General features: G+C 41.9%; 5 protein-coding genes across 5 annotated transcripts; all 5 read left to right on the top strand.

Moving 5' to 3' along the window:
* Positions 1-656: 656 nt before the first annotated feature.
* Positions 657-5259, top strand: LOC308108339 (odorant receptor 131-2-like; the record flags this gene model as incomplete). The annotated part of the gene is made up of 3 exons (XM_080461172.1): positions 657-683; positions 1035-1771; positions 5238-5259. 3 exons carry the CDS (start codon positions 657-659, stop codon positions 5257-5259), a joined length of 786 nt encoding a protein of 261 aa, XP_080317298.1.
* On the top strand, positions 5256-10667 carry LOC308108338 (odorant receptor 131-2-like; the record flags this gene model as incomplete). The annotated part of the gene is made up of 3 exons (XM_080461171.1): positions 5256-5411; positions 5703-6334; positions 10646-10667. 3 exons carry the CDS (start codon positions 5256-5258, stop codon positions 10665-10667), a joined length of 810 nt encoding a protein of 269 aa, XP_080317297.1.
* On the top strand, positions 10664-15796 carry LOC308108336 (odorant receptor 131-2-like; the record flags this gene model as incomplete). Its single annotated transcript, XM_080461167.1, has 3 exons — positions 10664-10819; positions 11047-11678; positions 15775-15796. The coding sequence occupies 3 exons, from the start codon at positions 10664-10666 to the stop codon at positions 15794-15796; spliced, it is 810 nt and encodes a 269-aa protein (XP_080317293.1).
* On the top strand, positions 15793-20111 carry LOC308108335 (odorant receptor 131-2-like; the record flags this gene model as incomplete). The annotated part of the gene is made up of 3 exons (XM_080461166.1): positions 15793-15948; positions 16186-16922; positions 20090-20111. 3 exons carry the CDS (start codon positions 15793-15795, stop codon positions 20109-20111), a joined length of 915 nt encoding a protein of 304 aa, XP_080317292.1.
* On the top strand, positions 20108-26227 carry LOC308108334 (odorant receptor 131-2-like; the record flags this gene model as incomplete). The annotated part of the gene is made up of 3 exons (XM_080461165.1): positions 20108-20263; positions 20651-21172; positions 25913-26227. 3 exons carry the CDS (start codon positions 20108-20110, stop codon positions 26225-26227), a joined length of 993 nt encoding a protein of 330 aa, XP_080317291.1.
* Between the last annotated feature and the right edge of the window lie 1661 nt (positions 26228-27888).

Here is a 27888-nt window from a genome sequence, read left to right as displayed (position 1 = left end):
GCTTTTTAAGAATCTCATTCATTTGGAGCTTTACTGGTGGTCGAGTGGCTGAGCTGCGTCTGTGAACCATTATGACCTGGTTCAAATCCTATCATTGATATTGTTTTTTTACTTGAATTGAAATTTTTTTTTTGATCAGCTATTTCCAAGGCTCAATATTTTTAAGAAATCACCGCCTATATGGTTGTTATAATGTTGAGGCACAGACTTTACTCTGGAATTCAGTAGTGTCACTAGAAATGAATTAAAATCTGGCCCCACCAAGTATTTACATAGAGAAAAGCCACTGTGTGTGTGTGTGTGTGTGTGTGTGTGTGTGTGTGTGTGTGTGTGTGTGTGTGTGTGTGTGTGTGTGTGTGTGTGTGTGTGTGTGTGTGTGTGTGTGTGTGTGTGTGTGTGTGTGTGTGTGTGTGTGCGCGTGTGTGTGTGTGTGCAGAAGCTTAGACCATACCCACTGACTTTGCAGTATAAAATCTCTTTGTTTGCAATCACACACTCATAAAATAGCAGCTTGCCCTCCTCCCCTCTATCACAGGTCAGACTGCTCGGCTTCATATATTTAACTACATGACTGCAGAAGGTTTTATATGTGTATCTGTCATGTGTTTCATGTGTTTGACATTCCATGTATCACCATCAACTACATCAATGCCGCCATGGTGCATGTCTTCAGCAAACATGATGTATGTACACACTTATTTTATTTTTTGCACAAGAACTCTGGTTTTACTTTAACTGATCCTAATATGATCTCTGCTTCATAAATATGTGAAATATAAAGCAGACATGGATGGAAATAACAGAAGAAAAACACAAAGAAAGAATTGTTGCATTAAATTAGGTGGTAATTCAATATGTTCTGTAAATTATCTATCTATCTACACACACACACACACACACACACACACACACACACACACACACACACACAAAACTGTGTATTTTACAGTATATCAACATGGATTACACGTTTCTAGTCACACTATGGAAAAATCTGTGAAAGTGAAAATGTGTGTCATCTTGATTTATTTCAGATCTTTAAGACAAATCCTCGCTACATCCTTTTCATCCACCTTGTGCTCAACGACATGATACTACTGACAACCAGCGTTATTCTCACAGTCCAGGCCTACATCATCAACCGCCAGTACGTGTTTGTCTGTGCGATCATCGTCGTGCCGGCTGTGCTCACCGCACACAACACGCCTCTCAATGTCCTGTTCATGGCGGCCGAGTGCTACGTCTCCGTCTGCATCCCCCTCCGCTACAACCAAATATGTACGGTCAGGAGGACGTATGAGGTGATCGGCACAATGTGGACGATAAACTGTCTGTCCTTACTGCCGGACGTGGTCCTCATGTTGGCCACCGAGTCGCAGCAGTTCCTCGTCAGCCAGGTTGCCTGCCTTCGGGACAACGTGTTCAGGAGCAGCTACAGCAGAAACAAGAGGGACGCCTCTCACATCCTGTTCCTGGTGGTGGTTTGGTTCACTCTCTGCTATACGTACTTCAGGATTTTGTTTGTGGCCAAAGCTGCAGATGCGAAGGCTAACAAGGCCAGAAACACCATCCTGATTCACGGGTTCCAGGTGCTGCTTTGTATGATTGTTTATGTACAACCCATGATCACTCAGCTCATGTTGTTCCTCTTCCCTCAACAGAAAGGGTCGGTATATTTCGGCATTTTTATCATAAGTCAAATCTTCCCTCGCTTTGCAAACCCTGTCGTCTACGGGCTGAAGGATGCAACTTTCAGGAAGTACTTCAAACGGTATCTCAGCTGTACAGTAACAAGACAAATTCATCCCCGGACAGTATTCAAGCTGTAACACAGGTCTGACTTTGATGGTTCTACTCAGGTCTACTCAGGTCTGCAACCTGCAGCTCTGTAGCATCGAAGAATTGACTCTAATGGGCAATAGCTCCAGCAGACGGAACCAACTCGCTATAGAAGACGTTAAACAACCTGCTGGCCGTCTCGATGGGCCAACCGACTAAAGTATTACGCACACTCTGCACGAAGGGTTTTTCCTTTCCAGCTTAAAATAGCACATTGATGTGAATCACACATTAGTGGGGGATTCTGCTGACTGTTCTCAGCTGCAGCAACATTGTCAATAAGAAGCAGTCAGCTCTCCTCTCAGACAAGATCAGCGAGTTAGTTTGTTATAGTGACGCAATAGAAACGATAATATGGACGAATGTTTTCTTTTAAAAAGAAAAAAGTCTTTTGTTAACATGAAATGTTAAAGATGTTTAATAAACACCTTAAGCATCTATATTCCCTTCTTTCTTGAGTTTGTTTCACATCTATTAGTTTGTGTTTTAATTACTCAGGTCTCATTGACTTGTTTTGGTTGGATTGTGAAAGATTCAGTGTGTCCTCCATATTCAGGCCCTCAGTTACAGCAGCAGCATGAGAAGCTGCAAAGTGCCTCCACAAGGCTTTGAGTATGTAATGTCATTTTATTGTGAAGACATTTAATCGTAAACAGAAAAAAAGTCAATCAAAAGTCATCTTGTTTTTTGTTTATTTAAGCTGGCTCCAATCTGCACTTCTTACTTAATTCTAACTTTTAACATATTTGCTGTTTCCTCTTTGCTCTGCCTTCATTTCTTTTAGTGATCTGAGTGCTTTTCACCTCCAGGAAGTGGATTCTAGATACTCACAGACCACAGGGAGTTTAATGTTCAATCAACACAAAATACATTACTATTCATCATAGGTCACTGAAATGTTATAAATTATTCTCTTATTATAATAGGCCGTCTACATGGGAATCGTCTATCTGGGATGACACAGTTATGGGGCCCCAAAGAGAGAACAAAAAGTTTTGTGTTTAAAATGTACATTTGAATTTCCGTTAGTCTGTATTGAGTTTTACTTTGAAAAAAATGCTTCACGTCAGTGCTTCTTTCCCTCGTTTGACTCTGTCACAAATTCTTTTCATGCACCACTAAGCCTCATAAAGGCCTTCTCATACGCCGTCCTGTTGATCCACTGAAAAATAACACCTCTAGGATAAAGTCTGGGACCATGTGACCACAGACAGTTATTACATGATGCAGTGTGCAGATCTGGATAACAAAGGTTAGGATGATCAAAGTACTACTGCAGTTTAAAAAGCGGAAAGGTTTAAAGAGGATTACAAAGGTGATGTATATACAAGACATGACAAGACAAAAGGGAAGGGATGAGTCAAGTTTGAGATCTTTCGGCAGGATGATTTCAGAGTTAGAGGCTCGTGATGTGTTGCAGTATAACTGAAAAGGCCTCCAGATGGAGAGCTGAGCAACGCTATGGAGTTTATCCAATGCTTTGAGTATTAATGAATGGAATATATGTTAATGTAATGTGTGTTTGTGTATGTGTGTGCAGGGGCGACTGGTCATTAGGGGCAGGTGGGGCAGAGCCCCTGCTGATGTCTTCAGAAAGGACTGAATGAAAAGTATGCTTTTAATTCTTTAAGATTATGTACAATATTTTCATGTCTGTGAATGAAACTTCCTCTTATAGAGCACATAATTACTGTGTGAGGACAGAACTCCCTGGTTATTGGTCTCCTCGTGCTGTTTCAGGTTGTTTTCTCCTGATCCACACTGATGGTGCATTAGTGTAGCTCGCCCCTCTCTCACCATGCAGTGTGTATTGCATTAGTGTAGCTCGCCCCTCTCTCACCATGCAGTGTGTATTGCATTAGTGTAGCTCGCCCCTCTCTCACCATGCAGTGTGTATTGCATTAGTGTAGCTCGCCCCTCTATCACCATGCAGTGTGTATTGCATTAGTGTAACTCGCCCCTCTCTCACCATGCAGTGTGTATTGCATTAGTGTAGCTCGCCCCTCTATCACCATGCATTGTGTATTGCATTAGTGTAGCTCGCCCTTCTCTCACCATGCAGTGTGTATTGCATTAGTGTAGCTCGCCCCTCTCTCACCATGCAGTGTGTATTGCATTAGTGTAGCTCGCCCCTCTCTCACCATGCAGTGTGTATTGCATTAGTGTAGCTCGCCCCTCTATCACCATGCAGTGTGTATTGCATTAGTGTAGCTCGCCCCTCTCTCACCATGCAGTGTGTATTGCATTAGTGTAGCTCGCCCCTCTCTCACCATGCAGTGTGTATTGCATTAGTGTAGCTCGCCCCTCTCTCACCATGCAGTGTGTATTGCATTAGTGTAGCTCGCCCCTCTATCACCATGCAGTGTGTATTGCATTAGTGTAACTCGCCCCTCTCTCACCATGCAGTGTGTATTGCATTAGTATAGCTCACCCTTCTCTCACCATGCAGTGTGTATTGCAGATAGTTAACTGTAAGTGTTCATGCTCAGGCTGTGGCTCCATTCATTCAGTTCACGTGATTTCGATTCCTCGTGGGGCTTGGAGCCCGAAGCCCCACTAACAACGTCATTTAGAAGCTCAGAGCTGATTGGCCGGCGCTGATTGAGGCGGAGCTTCACAGAACCGGAGCAAGTCGTCAGAAATACCAGCTTGTTAGCAGCTAAAGCTAACCAACATTTAAGAATCTAAATTAATTAGGTCGATTATTTACAAGTACGAGTTTGAAATGCTTACTTTAGCAGAGAAAATAAAGTAAGTAGTTGTAAACTGTGTGACCCGGTGAGGAACGCGTTTTAAGAATCTCATTCATTTGGAGCTTTACTGGTGGTCGAGTGGCTGAGCTGCGTCTGTGAAACATTATGACCTGGTTCAAATCCTATCATTGATATTGTTTTTTTTAATTGAATTAAAACATTTTTTGGGATCGGCTATTTCCAAGGCTCAATATTTTTACGAAATCACCGCCAATATGGTTGTTATGATGTTGAGGCACAGACTTTACTCTGGAATTCAGTAGTGTCACTAGAAATGAATTTAAATCTTGCCCCACCAAGCATTTACATCTAGAAAAGCCACTGTGTGTGTGTGTGTGTGTGTGTGTGTGTGTGTGTGTGTGTGTGTGTGTGTGTGTGTGTGTGTGTGTGTGTGTGTGTGTGTGTGTGTGTGTGTGTGTGTGTGTGCAGAAGCTTAGACCATACCCACTGACTTTGCAGTATAAAATCTCTTTGTTTGCAATCACACACTCATAAAATAGCAGCTTGGCCTCCTCCCCTCTATCACAGGTCAGACTGCTCGGCTTCATATATTTAACTACATGACTGCAGAAGGTTTTATATGTGTATCTGTCATGTGTTTCATGTGTTTGACATTCCATGTGAAGTCTGTGTTTGTGTTTGAAGGATAACCAGGATGCAGTCATGAACGTGACGGCCGTTGACAGGAACCTGACGGCGCCGCCGGACTCAGGGAGTTCTCTGGACAAGACTGTGAGCAGGTGCATCATCGTGCTGCTTCTCGGTATCACCATCAACTACATCAATGCCGCCATGGTGCATGTCTTCAGCAAACATGATGTATGTACACACTTATTTAATTTTTTGCACAAGAACTCTGGTTTTACTTTAACTGATCCTAATATGATCTCTGCTTCATAAATATGTGAAATATAAAGCACACACACACACACACACACACACACACACACACACACACACACACACACACACACACACACACACACACACACACACACACACACACAAAACTGTGTATTTTACAGTATATCAACATGGATTACCCGTTTCTAGTCACACTATGGAAAAATCTGTGAAAGTGAAAATGTGTGTCATGTTGATTTATTTCAGATCTTTAAGACAAACCCTCGCTACATCCTTTTCATCCACCTTGTGCTGAACGACATGATCCTACTGACAACCAGCGTTATTCTCTTAGTCCAGACCTACATCATCAACCGCCAGTACGTGTTTGTCTGTGCGCTCCTCATCGTGCCGGCTGTGCTCACCGCACAGAACACACCTCTCAATGTCCTGTTCATGGCGGCCGAGTGCTACGTCTCCGTCTGCATCCCCCTCCGCTACAACCACATATGTACGGTCAGGAGGACGTACGCGGTGATCGGGATAATTTGGACGATAAACTGTCTGTCCTTACTGCCGGACGTGGCCCTCATGTTGGCCACCGAGTCGCAGCAGTTCCTCTTCAGCCGGGTTGCCTGCCTTCGGGACAACGTGTTCAGGAGCAGCTACAGCAGAAACAAGAGGGACGCCTCTCACATCCTGTTCCTGGTGGTGGTTTGGTTCACTCTCTGCTATACATACTTCAGGATTCTGTTTGTGGCCAAAGCTGCAGATGCGAAGGCTAACAAGGCCAGAAACACCATCCTGATTCACGGGTTCCAGGTGCTGCTTTGTATGATTATCTACGTACAACCCATGATCACTCAGCTCTTGTTGTTCCTCTTCCCTCAACAGATAAGGTTGGTTTATTTTGCCTTTTTTATCATAAGTCAAATCTTCCCTCGCTTTGCAAACCCTGTCGTCTACGGGCTGAAGGATGCAACTTTCAGGAAGTACTTCAAACGCTATCTCAGCTGTACAGTAACAAGACAAATTCATCCCCGGACAGTATTCAAGCTGTAACACAGGTCTGACTTTGATGGTTCTACTCGGGTCTACTCAGGTCTGCAACCTGCAGCGTCAAAGAACTGACTGTCTGCTGCTTTCAAAACATTTAATGTAAATTAAGAGATAGGTTTTCTGATGTGGATTTAAAAATCTTTAAATCTGAAGCTGAAAGTTCAGATTAAAACAGCGGTTGTAACAGTAACGCATTGATGGAGATTAAACTATCATCATGATTAATGTGATTAAAAATATTAACACAGTTAACCCACCAGCAGCACAAATGGGCAGGAGATCTAGCAGACGGAACCAACTCGATATAGAAGATGTCAAACAGCACGCTGGCCATCTTAATGGGAAATTTGAGTACAAAATAGCCCCACACACAACAGTCAACCCACATAAAGTATTATGCACACTCTGCAGAAAGGAGTTTTCTTTCCCAGCTTTATCTGCTTAAAATAGCACATTAATGTGAATCATACGTTCGATTTTACTGACTGTTCTCAACTGCAGCAACATTGTAAATAAGAAGCATCAACAAGTTAGTTTGTTTTCGTGGCGTAACAGAAACTTTAATGTGGATGAATGTTTGTTTTGAAAAAGAGGTTTATGTTAATATGAACTGTTAAAGGTGTTTAGTAGACATGTTTATCATATATATATATATATATATATATATCCTTTCTTGAGTTTGTTTGTTTTAATTATTCAAGTCTCATTGACTTGTTTTGATTGTGTGTTTATTTACTTCCATATGTATGAATATTTATGTATGTCAATCCACTGTTAATTTCAGAAAGGTGCAGAACAAACACTCAATAATTAAAAGATTTTCCTGTTGGATTGTGAAAGATTCAGTGTGTCCTCCATCTTCAGGCCCTCAGTTACAGCAGCAGCATGAGAAGCTGCAAAGTGCCTCCACAAGGCTTTGAGTATGTAATGTCCTTTTATTGTGAAGACATTCAAATGTAAACAGAAAAAACATTTATATTTTAGTGACCTGAGTGCTTTTCGACTCCAGGAAGTGGATTCTAGATACTCACAGACCACTGGGGGTTTAATGTTCAATCGATACAGAAGACTGCGCTCATATTTTTACCACTTTGCTTTTAAATCTACAGAAGGACAACAGCGATTTTCTTTTCCACAGATGATTACCTCACACTTCTGCAGGAGATTAAAAAAAAATTGAAAGTGGAAGTAAAGTAAAGTAGGACTTTGTTGGAATGACACCACTGTGGCTTTGAGTCTAATCAGTGAACAGGAAAAAGGCACATCCAGGATTAACTCAAATTTATTTACTGTATACATCACTTTAGTACTCTGCATAAACTGACACAAAACCTAAAAACGTAGGGTGCAAACCTATAAAGCAATCAGAAAATACAAAATAACCAAGCAATAAAAACAGATATTAAGTTTACAGTACTACCTCGATTATCCCTACAGTGATAGGCAGACACACTTTCTCGTGTGTCTGTATAACGCAAAACTGTCTGGATAATAAGAATCATCTCAACACAGTGTATTTGTTGTAAATCAAATCTTGTATTTTGTTTTTGAATACTGAATGTATAGCATGTTCAACAACAGTGTTTTATTCCTTTTAATCTTTTAATTGGATGAAAATAAGTTTGTCCATGTAATAATACAGTACAATACAGTCCCCAACTACCAGTCCGTGGATCATTTGGTACCGGGCCCCAAAGAGAGAACACAAACTTGTATTTTTAAAATGTACTTTTGAATTTCCGTTAGTCTGCATTGAGTTTTATTTTGAAAAAATGCTTCACTTCACCGTCAGTGCTACTTTCCCTCGTTTGACTCTGTCACAGATTTTTTTCATGCACCATTAAGGCTCATAAAGGCCTTCTCATACGCCGTCCTGTTGATCCACTGAAAAAATGATGTTGCTTAATATCAGTCCGTGGTGAAAAACAAGTTGGGGAGCTCTGCTCAATAACACCCCGAGAATAAAGTCTGGGACCATGTGACCACAGACAGTTATTACATGATGCAGTGTGCAGATCTGGATAACCAAGGTCCGGATGATCAAAGTACTACTGCAGTTTAAAAAGCGGAACGGTTTAAAGAGGATTACAAAGGTGATGTATATACAAGACATGACAAGACAAAAGGGAAGGGATGAGTCAAGTTTGAGATCTTTTGGCAGGATGATTTCAGAGTTAGAGGCTCGTGATGTGTTGCAGTATAACTGAAAAGGCCTCCAGATGGAGAGCTGAGCAACGCTATGGAGTTTATCCAATGCTTTGAGTATTAATGAATGGAATATATGTTAATGTAATGTGTGTTTGTGTATGTGTGTGCAGGGGCGACTGGTCATTAGGGGCAGGTGGGGCTGAGCCCCTGCTGATGTCATCAGAAAGGACTGAATGCAAAGTATGCTATTAAATCTTTAAGATTATCTACAATATTTTCCTGTCTGTAAATGAAACTTCCTCTTATAGAGCACATAATTACTGTGTGAGGACAGAACTCCCTGGTTATTGGTCTCCTCGTGCTGTTTCAGGTTGTTTTCTCCTGATCCACACTGATGGTGCATTAGTGTAGCTCGCCCCTCTCTCACCATGCAGTGTGTATTGCTTTAGTGTAGCTCGCCCCTCCCTCACCATGCAGTGTGTATTGCATTAGTGTAGCTCGCCCCTCTCTCACCATGCAGTGTGTATTGCTTTAGTGTAGCTCGCCCCTCTCTCACCATACAGTGTGTATTGCATCAGTGTAGCTCGCCCCTCTCTCACCATGCAGTGTGTATTGCATTAGTGCAGCCCGTCCCTCTCTCACCATGCAGTGTGTATTGCTTTAGTGTAGCTCGCCCCTCTGTCACCATGCAGTGTATTGCATTAGTTTAGCTCGCCCTTCTCTCACCATGCAGTGTGTATTGCATTAGTGTAGCTCGCCCTTCTCTCACCATGCAGTGTGTATTGCTTTAGTGTAGCTCGCCCTTCTCTCACCATGCAGTGTGTATTGCATTAGTGTAGCTCGCCCTTCTCTCACCATGCAGTGTGTATTGCTTTAGTGTAGCTCGCCCTTCTCTCACCATGCAGTGTGTATTGCATTAGTGTAGCTCGCCCCTCTCTCACCATGCAGTGTGTATTGCTTTAGTGTAGCTCGCCCTTCTCTCACCATGCAGTGTGTATTGCATTAGTGTAGCTCGCCCTTCTCTCACCATGCAGTGTGTATTGCAGGTAGTTAACTGTAAGTGTTCATGCTCAGGCTGTGGCTCCATTCATTCAGTTCACGTGATTTTGATTCCTCGTGGGGCTTGGAGCCCGAAGCCCCACTAACAACGTCATTTAGAAGCTCAGAGCTGATTGGCTGGCGCTGATTGAGGTGGAGCTTCACAGAACCGGAGCGAGTCGTCAGAAATACCAGCTTGTTAGCAGCTAAAGCTAACCAACAGTTAAGAATCTAAATTAATTAGGTCGATTATTTACGAGTACCAGTTTGAAATGCTTACTTTAGCAGAGAAAATAAAGTAAGTAGTTGTAAACTGTGTGACCCGGTGAGGAACGCTTTTTAAGAATCTCATTCATTTGGAGCTTTACTGGTGGTCGAGTGGCTGAGCTGCGTCTGTGAAACATTATGACCTGGTTCAAATCCTATCATTGATATTGTTTTTTTTACTTGAATTGAAATTTTTTTTTTGATCAGCTATTTCCAAGGCTCAATATTTTTACGAAATCACCGCCAATATGGTTGTTATGATGTTGAGGCACACACTTTACTCTGGAATTCAGTAGTGTCACTAGAAATGAATTAAAATCTTGCCCCACCAAGTATTTACATCTAGAAAAGCCACTGTGTGTGTGTGTGTGTGTGTGTGTGTGTGTGTGTGTGTGTGTGTGTGTGTGTGTGTGTGTGTGTGTGTGTGTGTGTGTGTGTGTGTGTGTGTGTGTGTGTGTGTGTGTGTGTGTGTGTGTGTGCAGAAGCTTAGACCATACCCACTGACTTTGCAGTATAAAATCTCTTTGTTTGCAATCACACACTCATAAAATAGCAGCTTGGCCTCCTCCCCTCTATCACAGGTCAGACTGCTCGGCTTCATATATTTAACTACATGACTGCAGAAGGTTTTATATGTGTATCTGTCATGTGTTTCATGTGTTTAACATTCCATGTGAAGTCTGTGTTTGTGTTTGAAGGATAACCAGGATGCAGTCATGAACGTGACGGCCGCTGACAGGAACCTGACGGCGCCGCCGGACTCTGGGAGTTCTCTGGACAAGACTGTGACCAGGTGCATCATCGTGCTGCTTCTCGGTATCACCATCAACTACATCAATGCCACCATGGTGCATGTCTTCAGCAAACATGATGTATGTACACACTTATTTTATTCTTTGCACAAGAACTCTGGTTTTACTTTAACTAATCCTAATATGATCTCTGCTTCATAAATATGTGAAATATAAAGCACACACACATACACACACACACACAAAACTGTGTATTTTACAGTATATCAACATGGATTACCCGTTTCTAGTCACACTATGGAAAAATCTGTGAAAGTGAAAATGTGTGTCATCTTGATTTATTTCAGATCTTTAAGACAAATCCTCGCTACATCCTTTTCATCCACCTTGTGCTGAACGACATGATCCTACTGACAACCACTGTTAGTCTCACAGTCCAGACCTACATCATCAACCGCCAGTACATGTTTGTCTGTGCGATCCTCATCGTGCCGGCTGTGCTCACCGCACACAACACGCCTCTCAATGTCATGTTCATGGCGGCGGAGTGCTACGTCTCCGTCTGCATGCCCCTCCGCTACAACCAAATATGTACGGTCAGGAGGACGTATGCGGTGATCGGCACAATGTGGACGATAAACTGTCTGTCCTTACTGCCGGACGTGGTCCTCATGTTGGCCACCGAGTCGCAGCAGTTCCTCGTCAGCCAGGTTGCCTGCCTTCGGGACAACGTGTTCAGGAGCAGCTACAGCAGAAACAAGAGGGACGCCTCTCACATCCTGTTCCTGGTGGTGGTTTGGTTCACTCTCTGCTATACGTACTTCAGGATTTTGTTTGTGGCCAAAGCTGCAGATGCGAAGGCTAACAAGGCCAGAAACACCATCCTGATTCACGGGTTCCAGGTGCTGCTTTGTATGATTGTCTACGTACAACCCATGATCACTCAGCTCTTGTTGTTCCTCTTCCCTCAACAGATAAGGTTGGTTTATTTTGCCTTTTTTATCATAAGTCAAATCTTCCCTCGCTTTGCAAACCCTGTCGTCTATGGGCTGAAGGATGCAACTTTCAGGAAGTACTTCAAACGGTATCTCAGCTGTACAGTAACAAGACAAATTCATCCCCGGACAGTATTCAAGCTGTAACACAGGTCTGACTTTGATGGTTCTACTCGGGTCTTCTCAGGTCTGCAACCTGCAGCGTCAAAGAACTGACTGTCTGCTGCTTTCAAAACATTTAATGTAAATTAAGAGATAGGTTTTCTGATGTGGATTTAAAAATCTTTAAATCTGAAGCTGAAAGTTCAGATTAAAACAGCGGTTGTAACAGTAACGCATTGATGGAGATTAAACTATCATCATGATTAATGTGATTAAAAATATTAACACAGTTAACCCACCAGCAGCACAAATTGGCAGGAGATCTAGCAGACGGAACCAACTCGATATAGAAGATGTCAAACAGCACGCTGGCCATCTTAATGGGAAAGTTGAGTACAAAATAGCCCCACACACAACAGTCAACCCACATAAAGTATTATGCACACCCTGCAGAAAGGAGTTTTCTTTCCCAGCTTTATCTGCTTAAAATAGCACATTAATGTGAATCATACGTTCGATTTTACTGACTGTTCTCAACTGCAGCAACATTGTAAATAAGAAGCATCAACAAGTTAGTTTGTTTTCGTGGCGTAACAGAAACTTTAATGTGGATGAATGTTTGTTTTGAAAAAAGAGGTTTATGTTAATATGAACTGTTAAAGGTGTTTAGTAGACATGTTAATCATATATATATATATCCTTTCTTGAGTTTGTTTGTTTTAATTATTCAGGTCTCATTGACTTGTTTTGATTGTGTGTTTATTTACTTCCATATGTATGAATATTTATGTATGTCAATCCACTGTTATTTTCAGAAAGGTGCAGAACAAACACTCAATCATTAAAAGATTTTCCTGTTGGATTGTGAAAGATTCAGTGTGTCCTCCATCTTCAGGCCCTCAGTTACAGCAGCAGCATGAGAAGCTGCAAAGTGCCTCCACAAGGCTTTGAGTATGTAATGTCATTTTATTGTGAAGACATTCAAATGTAAACAGAAAAAACATTTATATTTTAGTGATCTGAGTGCTTTTCGACTCCAGGAAGTGGATTCTAGATACTCACAGACCACTGGGGGTTTAATGTTCAATCGATACAGAAGACTGCGCTCATATTTTTACCACTTTGCTTTTAAATCTACAGAAGGACAACAGCGATTTTCTTTTCCACAGATGATTACCTCACACTTCTGCAGGAGATTAAAAAAAAATTGAAAGTGGAAGTAAAGTAAAGTAGGACTTTGTTGGAATGACACCACTGTGGCTTTGAGTCTAATCAGTGAACAGGAAAAAGGCACATCCAGGATTAACTCAAATTTATTTACTGTATACATCACTTTAGTACTCTGCATAAACTGACACAAAACCTAAAAACGTAGGGTGCAAACCTATAAAGCAATCAGAAAATACAAAATAACCAAGCAATAAAAACAGATATTAAGTTTACAGTACTACCTCGATTATCCCTACAGTGATAGGCAGACACACTTTCTCGTGTGTCTGTATAACGCAAAACTGTCTGGATAATAAGAATCATCTCAACACAGTGTATTTGTTGTAAATCAAATCTTGTATTTTTTTTTTCAATACTGAATGTATAGCATGTTCAACAACAGTGTTTTATTCCTTTTAATCTTTTAATTGGATGAAAATAAGTTTGTCCATGTAATAATACAGTACAATACAGTCCCCAACTACCAGTCCGTGGATCATTTGGTACCGGGCCCCAAAGAGAGAACACAAACTTGTATTTTTAAAATGTACTTTTGAATTTCCGTTAGTCTGCATTGAGTTTTATTTTGAAAAAATGCTTCACTTCACCGTCAGTGCTACTTTCCCTCGTTTGACTCTGTCACAGATTTTTTTCATGCACCATTAAGGCGCATAAAGGCCTTCTCATACGCCGTCCTGTTGATCCACTGAAAAAATGATGTTGCTTAATATCAGTCCGTGGTGAAAAACAGGTTGGGGAGCTCTGCTCAATAACACCCCGAGAATAAAGTCTGGGACCATGTGACCACAGACAGTTATTACATGATGCAGTGTGCAGATCTGGATAACCAAGGTCCGGATGATCAAAGTACTACTGCAGTTTAAAAAGCGGACAGGTTTAAAGAGGATTACAAAGGTGATGTATATACAAGACATGACAAGACAAAAGGGAAGGGATGAGTCAAGTTTGAGATCTTTCGGCAGGATGATTTCAGAGTTAGAGGCTCGTGATGTGTTGCAGTATAACTGAAAAGGCCTCCAGATGGAGAGCTGAGCAACGCTATGGAGTTTATCCAATGCTTTGAGTATTAATGAATGGAATATATGTTAATGTAATGTGTGTTTGTGTATGTGTGTGCAGGGGCGACTGGTCATTAGGGGCAGGTGGGGCAGAGCCCCTGCTGATGTCTTCAGAAAGGACTGAATGCAAAGTATGCTATTAAATCTTTAAGATTATCTACAATATTTTCATGTCTGTGAATGAAACTTCCTCTTATAGAGCACATAATTACTGTGTGAGGACAGAACTCCCTGGTTATTGGTCTCCTCGTGCTGTTTCAGGTTGTTTTCTCCTGATCCACACTGATGGTGCATTAGTGTAGCTCGCCCCTCTCTCACCATAAAGTGTGTATTGCGTTAGTGTAGCTCGCCCCTCTCTCACCATGCAGTGTGTATTGCATTAGTGTAGCTCGCCCCTCTCTCACCAGGCAGTGTGTCTTGCATTAGTGTAGCTCGCCCCTCTCTCACCATGCAGTGTGTATTGCATTAGTGTAGCTCGCCCCTCTCTCACCATGCAGTGTGTATTGCTTTAGTGTAGCTCGCCCCTCTCTCACCATGCAGTGTGTATTGCATTAGTATAGCTCGCCCTTCTCTCACCATGCAGTGTGTATTGCATTAGTGTAGCTCACCCTTCTCTCACCATGCAGTGTGTATTGCATTAGTGTAGCTCGCCCTTCTCTCACCATGCAGTGTGTATTGCTTTAGTGTAGCTCGCCCTTCTCTCACCATGCAGTATGTATTGCAGGTAGTTAACTGTAAGTGTTCATGCTCAGGCTGTGGCTCCATTCATTCAGTTCACGTGATTTCGATTCCTCGTGGGGCTTGGAGCCCGAAGCCCCACTAACAACGTCATTTAGAAGCTCAGAGCTGATTGGCCGGCGCTGATTGAGGCGGAGCTTCACAGAACCGGAGCGAGTCGTCAGAAATACCAGCTTGTTAGCAGCTAAAGCTAACCAACAGTTAAGAATCTAAATTAATTAGGTCGATTATTTATGAGTACCAGTTTGAAATGCTTACTTTAGCAGAGAAAATAAAGTAAGTAGTTGTAAACTGTGTGACCCGGTGAGGAACACTTTTTAAGAATCTCATTCATTTGGAGCTTTACTGGTGGTCGAGTGGCTGAGCTGCGTCTGTGAAACATTATGACCTGGTTCAAATCCTATCATTGATATTGTTTTTTTACTTGAATTGAAATTTTTTTTTTGATCAGCTATTTCCAAGGCTCAATATTTTTACGAAATCAACGCCTATATGGTTGTTATAATGTTGAGGCACACACTTTACTCTGGAATTCAGTAGTGTCACTAGAAATGAATTAAAATCTGGCCCCACCAAGTATTTACATCTAGAAACGCCACTGTGTGTGTGTGTGTGTGTGTGTGTGTGTGTGTGTGTGTGTGTGTGTGTGTGTGTGTGTGTGTGTGTGTGTGTGTGTGTGTGTGTGTGTGTGTGTGTGTGTGTGTGTGTGTGTGTGTGTGTGTGTGTGTGTGTGTGCAGAAGCTTAGACCATACCCACTGACTTTGCAGTATAAAATCTCTGTTTGCAATCACACACTCATAAAATAGCAGCTTGGCCTCCTCCCCTCTATCAGAGGTCAGACTGCTCGGCTTCATATATTTAACTACATGACTGCAGAAGGTTTTATATGTGTATCTGTCATGTGTTTCATGTGTTTGACATTCCATGTGAAGTCTGTGTTTGTGTTTGAAGGATAACCAGGATGCAGTCATGAACGTGACGGCCGCTGACAGGAACCTGACGGCGCCGCCGGACTCAGGGAGTTCTCTGGACAAGACTGTGAGCAGGTGCATCATCGTGCTGCTTCTCGGTATCACCATCAACTACATCAATGCCGCCATGGTGCATGTCTTCAGCAAACATGATGTATGTACACACTTATTTTATTTTTTGCACAAGAACTCTGGTTTTACTTTAACTGATCCTAATATGATCTCTGCTTCATAAATATGTAAAATATAAAGCACACACACACACACACACACACACACACACACACAAAACTGTGTATTTTACAGTATATCAACATGGATTACCTGTTTCTAGTCACACTATGGAAAAATCTGTGAAAGTGAAAATCTGTGTCATGTTGATTTATTTCAGATCTTTAAGACAAATCCTCGCTACATCCTTTTCATCCACCTTGTGCTCAACGACATGATACTACTGACAACCACTGTTAGTCTCACAGTCCAGGCCTACGTCATCAACCGCCAGTACGTGTTTGTCTGTGCGATCCTCATCGTGCCGGCTGTGCTCACCGCACACAACACGCCTCTCAATGTCATGTTCATGGCGGCCGAGTGCTACGTCTCCGTCTGCATGCCCCTCCGCTACAACCAAATATGTACGGTCAGGAGGACGTATGAGGTGATCGGCACAATGTGGACGATAAACTGTCTGTCCTTACTGCCGGACGTGGTCCTCATGTTGGCCACCGAGTCGCAGCAGTTCCTCGTCAGCCAGGTTGCCTGCCATCGGGACAACGTGTTCAGGAGCAGCTACAGCAGAAACAAGAGGGACGCCTCTCACATCCTGTTCCTGGTGGTGGTTTGGTTCACTCTCTGCTATACGTACTTCAGGATTTTGTTAGTGGCCAAAGCTGCAGATGCGAAGGCTAACAAGGCCAGAAACACCATCCTGATTCACGGGTTCCAGGTGCTGCTTTGTATGATTGTTTACGTACAACCCATGATCACTCAGCTCATGTTGTTCCTCTTCCCTCAACAGAAAGGGTCGGTATATTTCGGCATTTTTATCATAAGTCACGTCTTCCCTCGCTTTGCAAACCCTGTCGTCTACGGGCTGAAGGATGCAACTTTCAGGAAGTACTTCAAACGGTATCTCAGCTGTACAGTAACAAGACAAATTCATCCCCGGACAGTATTCAAGCTGTAACACAGGTCTGACTTTGATGGTTCTACTCAGGTCTACTCAGGTCTGCAACCTGCAGCTCTGTAGCATCGAAGAATTGACTCTAATGGGCAATAGCTCCAGCAGACGGAACCAACTCGCTATAGAAGACGTTAAACAACCTGCTGGCCGTCTCGATGGGCCACCGACTAAAGTATTACGCACACTCTGCACGAAGGGTTTTTCCTTTCCAGCTTAAAATAGCACATTGATGTGAATCATACATTAGTGGGGGATTCTGCTGACTGTTCTCAGCTGCAGCAACATTGTCAATAAGAAGCAGTCAGCTCTCCTCTCAGACAAGATCAGCGAGTTAGTTTGTTATAGTGACGCAATAGAAATAATAATATGGACAAATGTTTTCTTTGAAAAAGAAAAAAGTCTTTTGTTAACATGAAATGTTAAAGATGTTTAATAAACACGTTAAGCATCTATATTCCCTTCTTTCTTGAGTTTGTTTCACATCTATTAGTTTGTGTTTTAATTACTCAGGTCTCATTGACTTGTTTTGGTTGGATTGTGAAAGATTCAGTGTGTACTCCATATTCAGGCCCTCAGTTACAGCAGCAGCATGAGAAGCTGCAAAGTGCCTCCACAAGGCTTTGAGTATGTAATATCATTTTATTGTGAAGACATTTAATCGTAAACAGAAAAAAAGTCAATCGAAAGTCATCTTGTTTTTTGTTTTTTGAAGCTGGCTCCAATCTGCACTTCTTACTTAATTCTAACTTTTAACATATTTGCTGTTTCCTCTTTGCTCTGCCTTCATTTCTTTTAGTGATCTGAGTGCTTTTCACCTCCAGGAAGTGGATTCTAGATACTCACAGACCACAGGGAGTTTAATGTTCAATCAACACAAAATACATTACTATTCATCATAGATCACTGAAATGTTATAAATGATTCTCTTATTATAATAGGCCGTCTAAATGGGAATCGTCTATCTGGGATGACACAGTTATGGGGCCCCAAAGAGAGAACAAAAAGTTTTGTGTTTAAAATGTACATTTGAATTTCCGTTAGTCTGTATTGAGTTTTACTTTGAAAAAAATGCTTCACGTCAGTGCTTCCTTCCCTCGTTTGACTCTGTCACAAATTATTTTCATGCACCACTAAGCCTCATAAAGGCCTTCTCATACGCCGTCCTGTTGATCCACTGAAAAATAACACCTCTAGGATAAAGTCTGGGACCACGAGACCACAGACAGTTATTACATGATGCAGTGTGCAGATCTGGATAACCAAGGTTAGGATGATCAAAGTACTTCTGCAGTTTAAAAAGCGGACAGGTTTAAAGAGGATTACCATGGTGATGTATATACAAGACATGACAAGACAAAAGGGAAGGGATGAGTCAAGTTTGAGATCTTTTGGCAGGATGATTTCAGAGTTAGAGGCTCGTGATGTGTTGCAGTATAACTGAAAAGGCCTCCAGATGGAGAGCTGAGCAACGTTATGGAGTTTATCCAATGCTTTGAGTATTAATGAATGGAATATATGTTAATGTAATGTGTGTTTGTGTATGTGTGTGCAGGGGCGACTGGTCATTAGGGGCAGGTGGGGCTGAGCCCCTGCTGATGTCTTCAGAAAGGAACGAATGAAAAGTATGCTTTTAATTCTTTAAGATTATCTACAATATTTTCATGTCTGTGAATGAAACTTCCACTTATAGAGCACATAATTACTGTGTGAGGACAGAACTCCCTGGTTATTGGTCTCCTCGTGCTGTTTCAGGTTGTTTTCTCCTGATCCACACTGATGGTGCATTAGTGTAGCTCGCCCTTCTCTCACCATGCAGTGTGTATTGCATTAGTGTAGCTCGCCCCTCTCTCACCATGCAGTGTGTATTGCATTAGTGTAGCTCGCCCCTCTCTCACCATGCAGTGTGTATTGCATTAGTGTAGCTCGCCCCTCTCTCACCATGCAGTGTGTATTGCATTAGTGTAGCTCGCCCCTCTATCACCATGCAGTGTGTATTGCATTAGTGTAACTCGCCCCTCTCTCACCATGCAGTGTGTATTGCATTAGTATAGCTCGCCCCTCTCTCACCATGCAGTGTGTATTGCATTAGTGTAGCTCGCCCCTCTCTCACCATGCAGTGTGTATTGCATTAGTGTAGCTCGCCCTTCTCTCACCATGCAGTGTGTATTGCAGGTAGTTAACTGTAAGTGTTCATGCTCAGGCTGTGGCTCCATTCATTCAGTTCACGTGATTTCGATTCCTCGTGGGGCTTGGAGCCCGAAGCCCCACTAACAACGTCATTTAGAAGCTCAGAGCTGATTGGCTGGCGCTGACTGAGGTGGAGCGTCACTGAACCGGAGCTAGTCGTCAGAAATACCAGCTTGTTAGCAGCTAAAGCTAACCAACATTTAAGAATCTAAATTAATTAGGTTGATTATTTACAAGTACCAGTTTGAAATGCTTACTTTAGCAGAGAAAATAAAGTAAGTAGTTGTTAACTGTGTGACCCGGTGAGGAACGCTTTTTAAGAATCTCATTCATTTGGAGCTTTACTGGTGGTCGAGTGGCTGAGCTGCGTCTGTGAAACATTATGACCTGGTTCAAATCCTATCATTGATATTGTTTTTTTTAATTGAATTAAAACATTTTTTGGGATTGGCTATTTCCAAGGCTCAATATTTTTACGAAATCAACGCCTATATGGTTGTTATAATGTTGAGGCTAAGAGGTTGTGCACACACTTTACTCTGGAATTCAGTAGTGTCACTAGAAATGAATTTAAATCTTGCCCGACCAAGCATTTACATCTAGAAACGCCACTGTGTGTGTGCGTGCGTGCGTGCGTGCGTGCGTACGTGCGTGCGTGCGTGCGTGCGTGCGTGCGTGCGTGCGTGCGTGCGTGTGTGTGTGTGTGCAGAAGCTTAGACCATACCCACTGACTTTGCAGTATAAAATCTCTTTGTTTGCAATCACACACTCATAAAATAGCAGCTTGCCCTCCTCCCCTCTATCACAGGTCAGACTGCTCGGCTTCATATATTTAACTACATGACTGCAGAAGGTTTTATATGTGTATCTCTCATGTGTTTCATGTGTTTGACATTCCATGTGAAGTCTGTGTTTGTGTTTGAAGGATAACCAGGATGCAGTCATGAACGTGACGGCCGCTGACAGGAACCTGACGGCGCCGCCGGACTCAGGGAGTTCTCTGGACAAGACTGTGAGCAGGTGCATCATCGTGCTGCTTCTCGGTATCACCATCAACTACATCAATGCCACCATGGTGCATGTCTTCAGCAAACATGATGTATGTACACACTTATTTTATTCTTTGTTCAAGAACTCTGGTTTTACTTTAACTGATCCTAATATGATCTCTGCTTCATAAATATGTGAACTATAAAGCAGACATGGATGGAAATAACAGAAGAAAAACACAAAGAAAGAATTGTTGCATTAAATTAGGTGGTAATTCAATATGTTCTGTAAATTATCTATCTATCTACACGCACACACACACACACACACACACACACACACACACACACACACACACACACACACACACACACACACACACACACACACACACAAAACTGTGTATTTTACAGTATATCAACATGGATTACCCGTTTCTAGTCACACTATGGAAAAATCTGTGAAAGTGAAAAAGTGTCATCTTGATTTATTTCAGATCTTTAAGACAAATCCTCGCTACATCCTTTTCATCCACCTTGTGCTGAACGACATGATACTACTGACAACCAGCGTTATTCTCTTAGTCCAGGCCTACATCATCAACCGCCAGTACGTGTTTGTCTGTGCGCTCCTCATCGTGCCGGCTGTGCTCACCGCACAGAACACGCCTCTCAATGTCCTGTTCATGGCGGCCGAGTGCTACGTCTCCGTCTGCATCCCCCTCCGCTACAACCAAATATGTACGGTCAGGAGGACGTATGCGGTGATCGGGATAATTTGGACGATAAACTGTCTGTCCTTACTGCCGGACGTGGTCCTCATGTTGGCCACCGAGTCGCAGCAGTTCCTCGTCAGCCAGGTTTACTGCCTTCGGGACAACGTGTTCAGGAGCAGCTACAGCAGAAACAAGAGGGACGCCTCTCACATCCTGTTCCTGGTGGTGGTTTGGTTCACTCTCTGCTATACGTACTTCAGGATTCTGTTTGTGGCCAAAGCTGCAGATGCGAAGGCTAACAAGGCCAGAAACACCATCCTGATTCACGGGTTCCAGGTGCTGCTTTGTATGATTATCTACGTACAACCCATGATCACTCAGCTCATGTTGTTCCTCTTCCCTCAACAGACAAGGTCGGTTTATTTTGCCTTTTTTATCATAAGTCAAATCTTCCCTCGCTTTGCAAACCCTGTCGTCTACGGGCTGAAGGATGCAACTTTCAGGAAGTACTTCAAACGCTATCTCAGCTGTACAGTAACAAGACAAATTCATCCCCGGACAGTATTCAAGCTGTAACACAGGTCTGACTTTGATGGTTCTACTCAGGTCTACTCAGGTCTGCAACCTGCAGCTCTGTAGCATCGAAGAATTGACTCTAATGGGCAATAGCTCCAGCAGACGGAACCAACTCGCTATAGAAGACGTTAAACAACCTGCTGGCCGTCTCGATGGGTCAACCGACTTAAGTATTACGCACACTCTGCACGAAGGGTTTTTCTTTTCCAGCTTAAAATAGCACATTGATGTGAATCATACATTAGTGGGGGATTCTGCTGACTGTTCTCAGCTGCAGCAACATTGTCAATAAGAAGCAGTCAGCTCTCCTCTCAGACAAGATCAGCGAGTTAGTTTGTTATAGTGACGCAATAGAAATAAGAATATGGACGAATGTTTTCTTTGAAAAAGAAAAAAGTCTTTTGTTAATATGAAATGTTAAAGATGTTTAATAAACACGTTAAGCATCTATATTCCCTTCTTTCTTGAGTTTGTTTCACATCTATTAGTTTGTGTTTTAATTACTCAGGTCTCATTGACTTGTTTTGGTTGGATTGTGAAAGATTCAGTGTGTCCTCCATATTCAGGCCCTCAGTTACAGCAGCAGCATGAGAAGCTGCAAAGTGCCTCCACAAGGCTTTGAGTATGTAATATCATTTTATTGTGAAGACATTTAATCAAACAGAAAAAAAAAGTCAATCAAAAGTCATCTTGTTTTGGGTTTTTTTAAGCTGGCTCCAATCTGCGCTTCTTACTTAATTCTAACTTTTAACATATTTGCTGTTTCCTCTTTGCCCTGCCTTCAATTCTTTTAGTGATCTGAGTACTTTTCAACTGCAGGAAGTGGATTCTAGATACTCACAGACCAAGAGGCAACACGTACAACAGAAACAAAACAGGCCCCAGGACAGAGCCCTGGGCAACTCCACAAGACAGGCTGGACACATCAGACATTACATTGTTAAAAGCAACATTGAATGTCCTTCCTTTTATATGTGAGGAAAATCCCTGAAGGACAGATCCGGTAAACCCCAATTAAGATTTAAGCCTGTTAATCAATATATTCTTGTCCTCAGGATCAAATGCAGAAGTCAAGTCCAGTTAGACCAAAACTGTGTCATGGCCAGAGTCTGCAGCCATCATCACATCGTTTGAAACTTTTTAAAAGAGTTTCAGTGGAGTGCATTCTTCGAAAACCTGACTGAAATGTATTAATTTATCAAAGAAATCATGCAGTCACTGTCCCAGACTGAAGAGGGAGCTGAGCCATAAAGCAAAACTCTCTTTACTGGTCAGTCTACATCCCCACTCTCACCTTTGGTCATGAACTTTGGGTTAGGGTTAGGAACCTAAGTCACATGCAACATAATTTCATATAATTCAATGCATATCACCTTTCAGTTTAACTAAAAGCTTAATAATCCGTTGACAAACAGTGAAAGACAGAAATTCCTATTTATTTATGACTAGGTCAGTCACTAAACATTAAATTCGCTGACTCGCTGCAGGACACCACTGTGACATCATTTCCTACGATGCATCAACCTTCTTAATATAAAGACTCAAACTGAACTCACACTCATTTCCAGAAGAGCTCAAGTGGGATCTGAAGGTAAGAAACTGTTCTGTTAACACCTTCATACTCCTGATCTACTGTATTCTGACTGCTGTTTACCCATTTTGGATGTATGCGATACTCACACTGCATATACCTGTTATTTGATTAAATAGACTAATCCACTTTAACTATTGTTATAGCTGATTTATTTGTAAAATGGAAAATTTAATCTGAAAATGTTATTGAAGAATGTTTTCTGGTTCACCTAATGAATATAAAGTCAGCATAGAGATTCACAAAAAAAGAAAGTGTATTTCATGGTGGTTTAAAATGAGCAAAAATATAATAGATTTGAACATTTCTATGAAAAAAAAAATGCTCAAAATGTCCAGAGTATAGTATTTACAGGTTATTAGATTTTTTGGAACAGTTTTAAAATAGACTCTGCCATTTATAGTAGTTTTCTGAGTACAGTGATTTTTTTTTTTTTTACAAAGACAGACTCCCACATTATTTAATATTTAACATAAATGCATTAATCAGCTGTACTGGCTGGCAATAGGAAATGATTTGTTGAAGAAGGGTTAAAATAGTGTAACACAGATTATTTGTCAACAATAAAAGGCTGTTTACACACACACACACACACACACACACACACACACACACACACACACACACACACACACGCCCACAATAATTCAACAAATCTGGTTAAGCAATAAATGACAAGAATGATGAGAAAATGACTACAATCAAATCACTAGAAGAGAAAGTCAAACTGGAAGTATTTCTAAAAGATGCATACATGAATAAATGTTATTATTTACTGTGTAAAATCATTTTTAAATGAGTAAAACTGCAGAGAAGTAGAATAGACTGAAAATATTGATTAATACCTGAGATTAAAATAAACACTAAGCTGAAATAATTGTGAAACATTCAAAGAAGAAGACAGGATGAGGGAAATAGAAAAGTTTACTGGCATACATATTCTAGATTATATATGAGAAGGTCAGATTGAAGTGGTGAGTTTGAGACGGATTTTTCTAAATGTTGACAATGGGGTTATATTTGTGCCATAATTCTGAACGAGCGATGGGAAAGGCACGAAAAATGACTGTATGACGATGAAGCTCTGCAGGAAACCTGATACTGAGCCGATCAATACAATGTGGTGCGTTGAAGCAGGAGAGACCCCCCCTACACACACACACACACACACACACACACACACACACACACACACACACACACACACACACAGAGATCACAGCTTATAACAATGAAGGAGGCAGTTTGGAGAATGATTTTTTTTGTGTGTGTGATGATTTTCTCTCTTTTCAAGGATTCTTTAAATCTCCATGAATTCCTCATCTCACGCCCACAATGTGTCCATCAGTCAGAGCGGTCAAGACTCCTCCAATTCATCTGTGATCATAATGGTGATAGTTTTGGCTCTTGGACTCATCATCAATTATATAAATGGAACACTGGTTCACACCTTCAGAAAACACCAGGTCAGAGTGCTTTACATGATTTATTACTGTTTTAATCAGGATGTTGTTTTATCATGACTGCAGCAATTATTCAGTGGATACTATATATATATATATATATATATATATATATATATATATATATATATATATATATATATATACACATAAGGAGTAAGTAAGCAGGCCTTTTTTACAATAATTTAATGTTACAGTGAAAATATAAATACCAAAATACAATTGGCTTTATGTTTTGTACGATGTTTCTGTAACACAACGTCAGGGTATTGTTGTGGCTTTCTGTTCCACATCCAGCCCAGAACAGAGTTCAGTCCAGCCGCATGGTGAGTTTGCGTGAAGTTGAAAATTAGGACAAACTCCTTTCCTGCAGCTTGCCAATGAAAATAGCTGCTCTTAATGATTTATTCTGGTTTTAGTGAGATTACTAGACACAGCACAACAATCAGACCAATAATTGAACAACAAAAGATCGCGACAATGCCAGTAGTGACATCAGAGATGAAGCGGTGAAATCTTTCAGTCAAACGAGTTAACAGACTTTTGCCAAGTGCAGTAGTGGCCGGCAGGTTAGTGCAGAGTAACAGGAAGTTAACTGGCTGGATTCTGATGTCAAACTTGTGCTGTATCAATAATGTGGTTCACACTCTGTTGATCCCCGAATGGAACAGCTCCATAGAACTGCTCCAGAGTCTGGAGAGAAAAGTGATTTCAAGCTCTTTGTAGTGTTAATCAGGTTCATCCATTCACACAGACACCAATGGAACAAGCTGCCATGGAAACGACTCTATCCATCCGCAGGGAGCAATTTGGAGTTCAGCGTCTTGCTCAATAACAGCAAAAGACCTTTTTCTTCTTCATCTTCCCTTTCAGATCTTCTACTTGAATCCTCGCTACATCCTGTTCATCCACCTGGTGCTGAACGACATGATCCAGCTCACGACGTCAGTCAGCCTGCTGGTGTTGGCCAGCGTCTTTAACAACATCAATGTTTCTCTCTGTTGCCTCATCCTCATGTTTGCCATCTTCACCACCTTCAACACGCCGCTGAATCTCGCCGTCATGGCCATCGAGTGCTACATCGCTGTCTGTTTCCCACTGCGGCACAACGAGCTGTGCACCATCAAGCGGACCTACATCCTGATCGGGTGGATTTGGGCCTTGGCCGTCATGTCGACCCTGATAGACGTCTTTATTATCGCGGCAACTGAACCCGAACGTTTGTTCAATACCGTGTTATACTGTGCAAAGAGTAACCTCTTCCGACACCCGGCGAGTTTGAAAAAGAGGGAAGTGTCTTACATCATGTGCATGATTGCTGTGTGGCTCACCATTTTCTACACCTACTTAAAAATATTTGTCGCCGCGAGGGCTGCCAACGCGACTAAAACTTCAAGTGGGGATGCCAAAAAGGCGAGAAACACCATCCTGCTTCATGGCTTCCAGCTTCTTCTTTGCATGCTCACCTACGTGTCCCATATGATAATCAAAGCTATGGTGACATTGTTTCCTAAGTATCCCAGAGAAATAGCCTCCGTCAGCTACATCATCGTCCACGTCTTTCCCAGACTCATCAGTCCGATTGTGTATGGGCTGCGGGACAAAGCGTTCAAACGATATTTCAAAAAGCAAATGCTGTGTCGAGAGAAACCAGACCAGATAGCACAGGCCGCACCCAGAGCTGGGAATCTGCGCTCCCGACAGACCAAGTTCAAACTGAAAACGTGAGTTTGGAAGAAAAAAAACAACTCTTGATACAAAAGACATTAAAGAATGAAGCAACACTCACTCATTGGGTTGAGTTTAAGTCATTTACATCGTAAAATTTTACTCTTTAATATTTAGAATGGGCCGATCGCCACCGTGCGGCTTGACTTGCATTTCCAATCTGTTCCAAAGTTTTACTCCGCATACAGACACACAAAAAGTTGATTGAACTATCGGCAATGTAAAATCTCCATATCCTCTCAAATGACCAACTCTCTCTCCAATTGTAAAGAAACCTTTGCACGTTAGTCAGTAATAATTTGTTGAACGCTGTTCATAAAAAGATCGTTCGGAGCCTGCAGACATGTCAGGTTTATGAGCAAACGTCAATCATGTACTGAGGTGACTCATGACTCGTGACTCTGGCCATGACTAAAACACAAAAATCACCAGTGCAGAAAAAAAAACAATTCAACTGGACGAGCAAGATACAGAGGCGATGGACCGCGGTCGGCAAGTTAAGCGTTTATCTGTTGCCACAAACTGGAAGGGGGAGGCCGCTGCCATAGGTCCATATGATTGACAATATCATAAAATCCCTTTATATACACACTGTTCTCAACTTTAACATTGCAGAAACCCCCTGTCTGCTTGCTCTTGCTGTCTAACTGCTAGAAAGGCGTCTCAGTGTTGTTCAGTTTGTCTTTGTGTCCCCGACGGACAGTTAGTGTTGCAGCGAAGTATAAAATATAAAGAACACGCATACCGATGTGGCGTACAACATCTAAAAATCCAAGAGGGAGGGCTAACACAGTGTGCTGGAAAAACATCAGGGACAGCGACTGAATAGAATCATGAAATTAAGTAAAATAGGTCGGCGCCAACAGAGACGGCTGACCTTCGGTCCATATCAAGCCCGACACCTGAGAGTAGTCATGGGAACAGGACGCTCAGCCAGTTGTTGCGTTTGGCCCACTGCAGTAAAAGACGTCGTGCACATGCAACAAACAGCTGTATGAAATTAATATTCTGATCCACATCAAATGTTCACGTGAAAAAGTGGGACAATGCTGAGAACGTGAAGACCGACTTCGACTAGAGAAAACCTGAACAATTTTACTGCAAAAAAAAAGGAGGAAACAAAAAACAACAGCATATATGTAATTAATAATCCCAAGAAATAAGTGACTGGGTTGTAGGATGAAAGCAGGATCAACATGCAGGGAGAGGAAACAACCAAGTGGCCGGGGACAGAGTACAGAGACATTAGTATCTAGTATGAAGTAGTATGAAGTACCCAAACCCTGATGGGACATCCCTCTGGAGGTGGTTGAGAGCAACAGGACTAAGATCTTGTGAGACTTCAGCTCTCAGAGACAAACACTTTGTCCCAACCGACCAGACATATTGTATAGTTGACAAACAACAGCACACAACCACCATCATAACTGTACAAAATAAAAATCAGTAAGAATCATACACGAAACCCATGGAGGAGAACATACTGATCAACTATTTATAAAATCAAAACTACTAAAAATGCAGGACCTTGTAAAATTTCAAACACTAATTATAATGTATAAAGCGAGACATTTTCTATTGCCTCAAACTGTATAAACCTCGTTTCCAATCAAATCTGATTCATCTGGCAGGAGAAAATTCAACTTCACTCTCCCCTTTGC

This window comes from Lipophrys pholis (genome assembly GCF_963383615.2).
Source record: "Lipophrys pholis genome assembly, chromosome: 4".
Lineage (NCBI taxonomy): Eukaryota > Metazoa > Chordata > Actinopteri > Blenniiformes > Blenniidae > Lipophrys > Lipophrys pholis.
The sequence above is the reverse complement of the archived record's forward strand: the minus strand, read 5'-3'. Positions and strand labels throughout refer to the sequence as shown.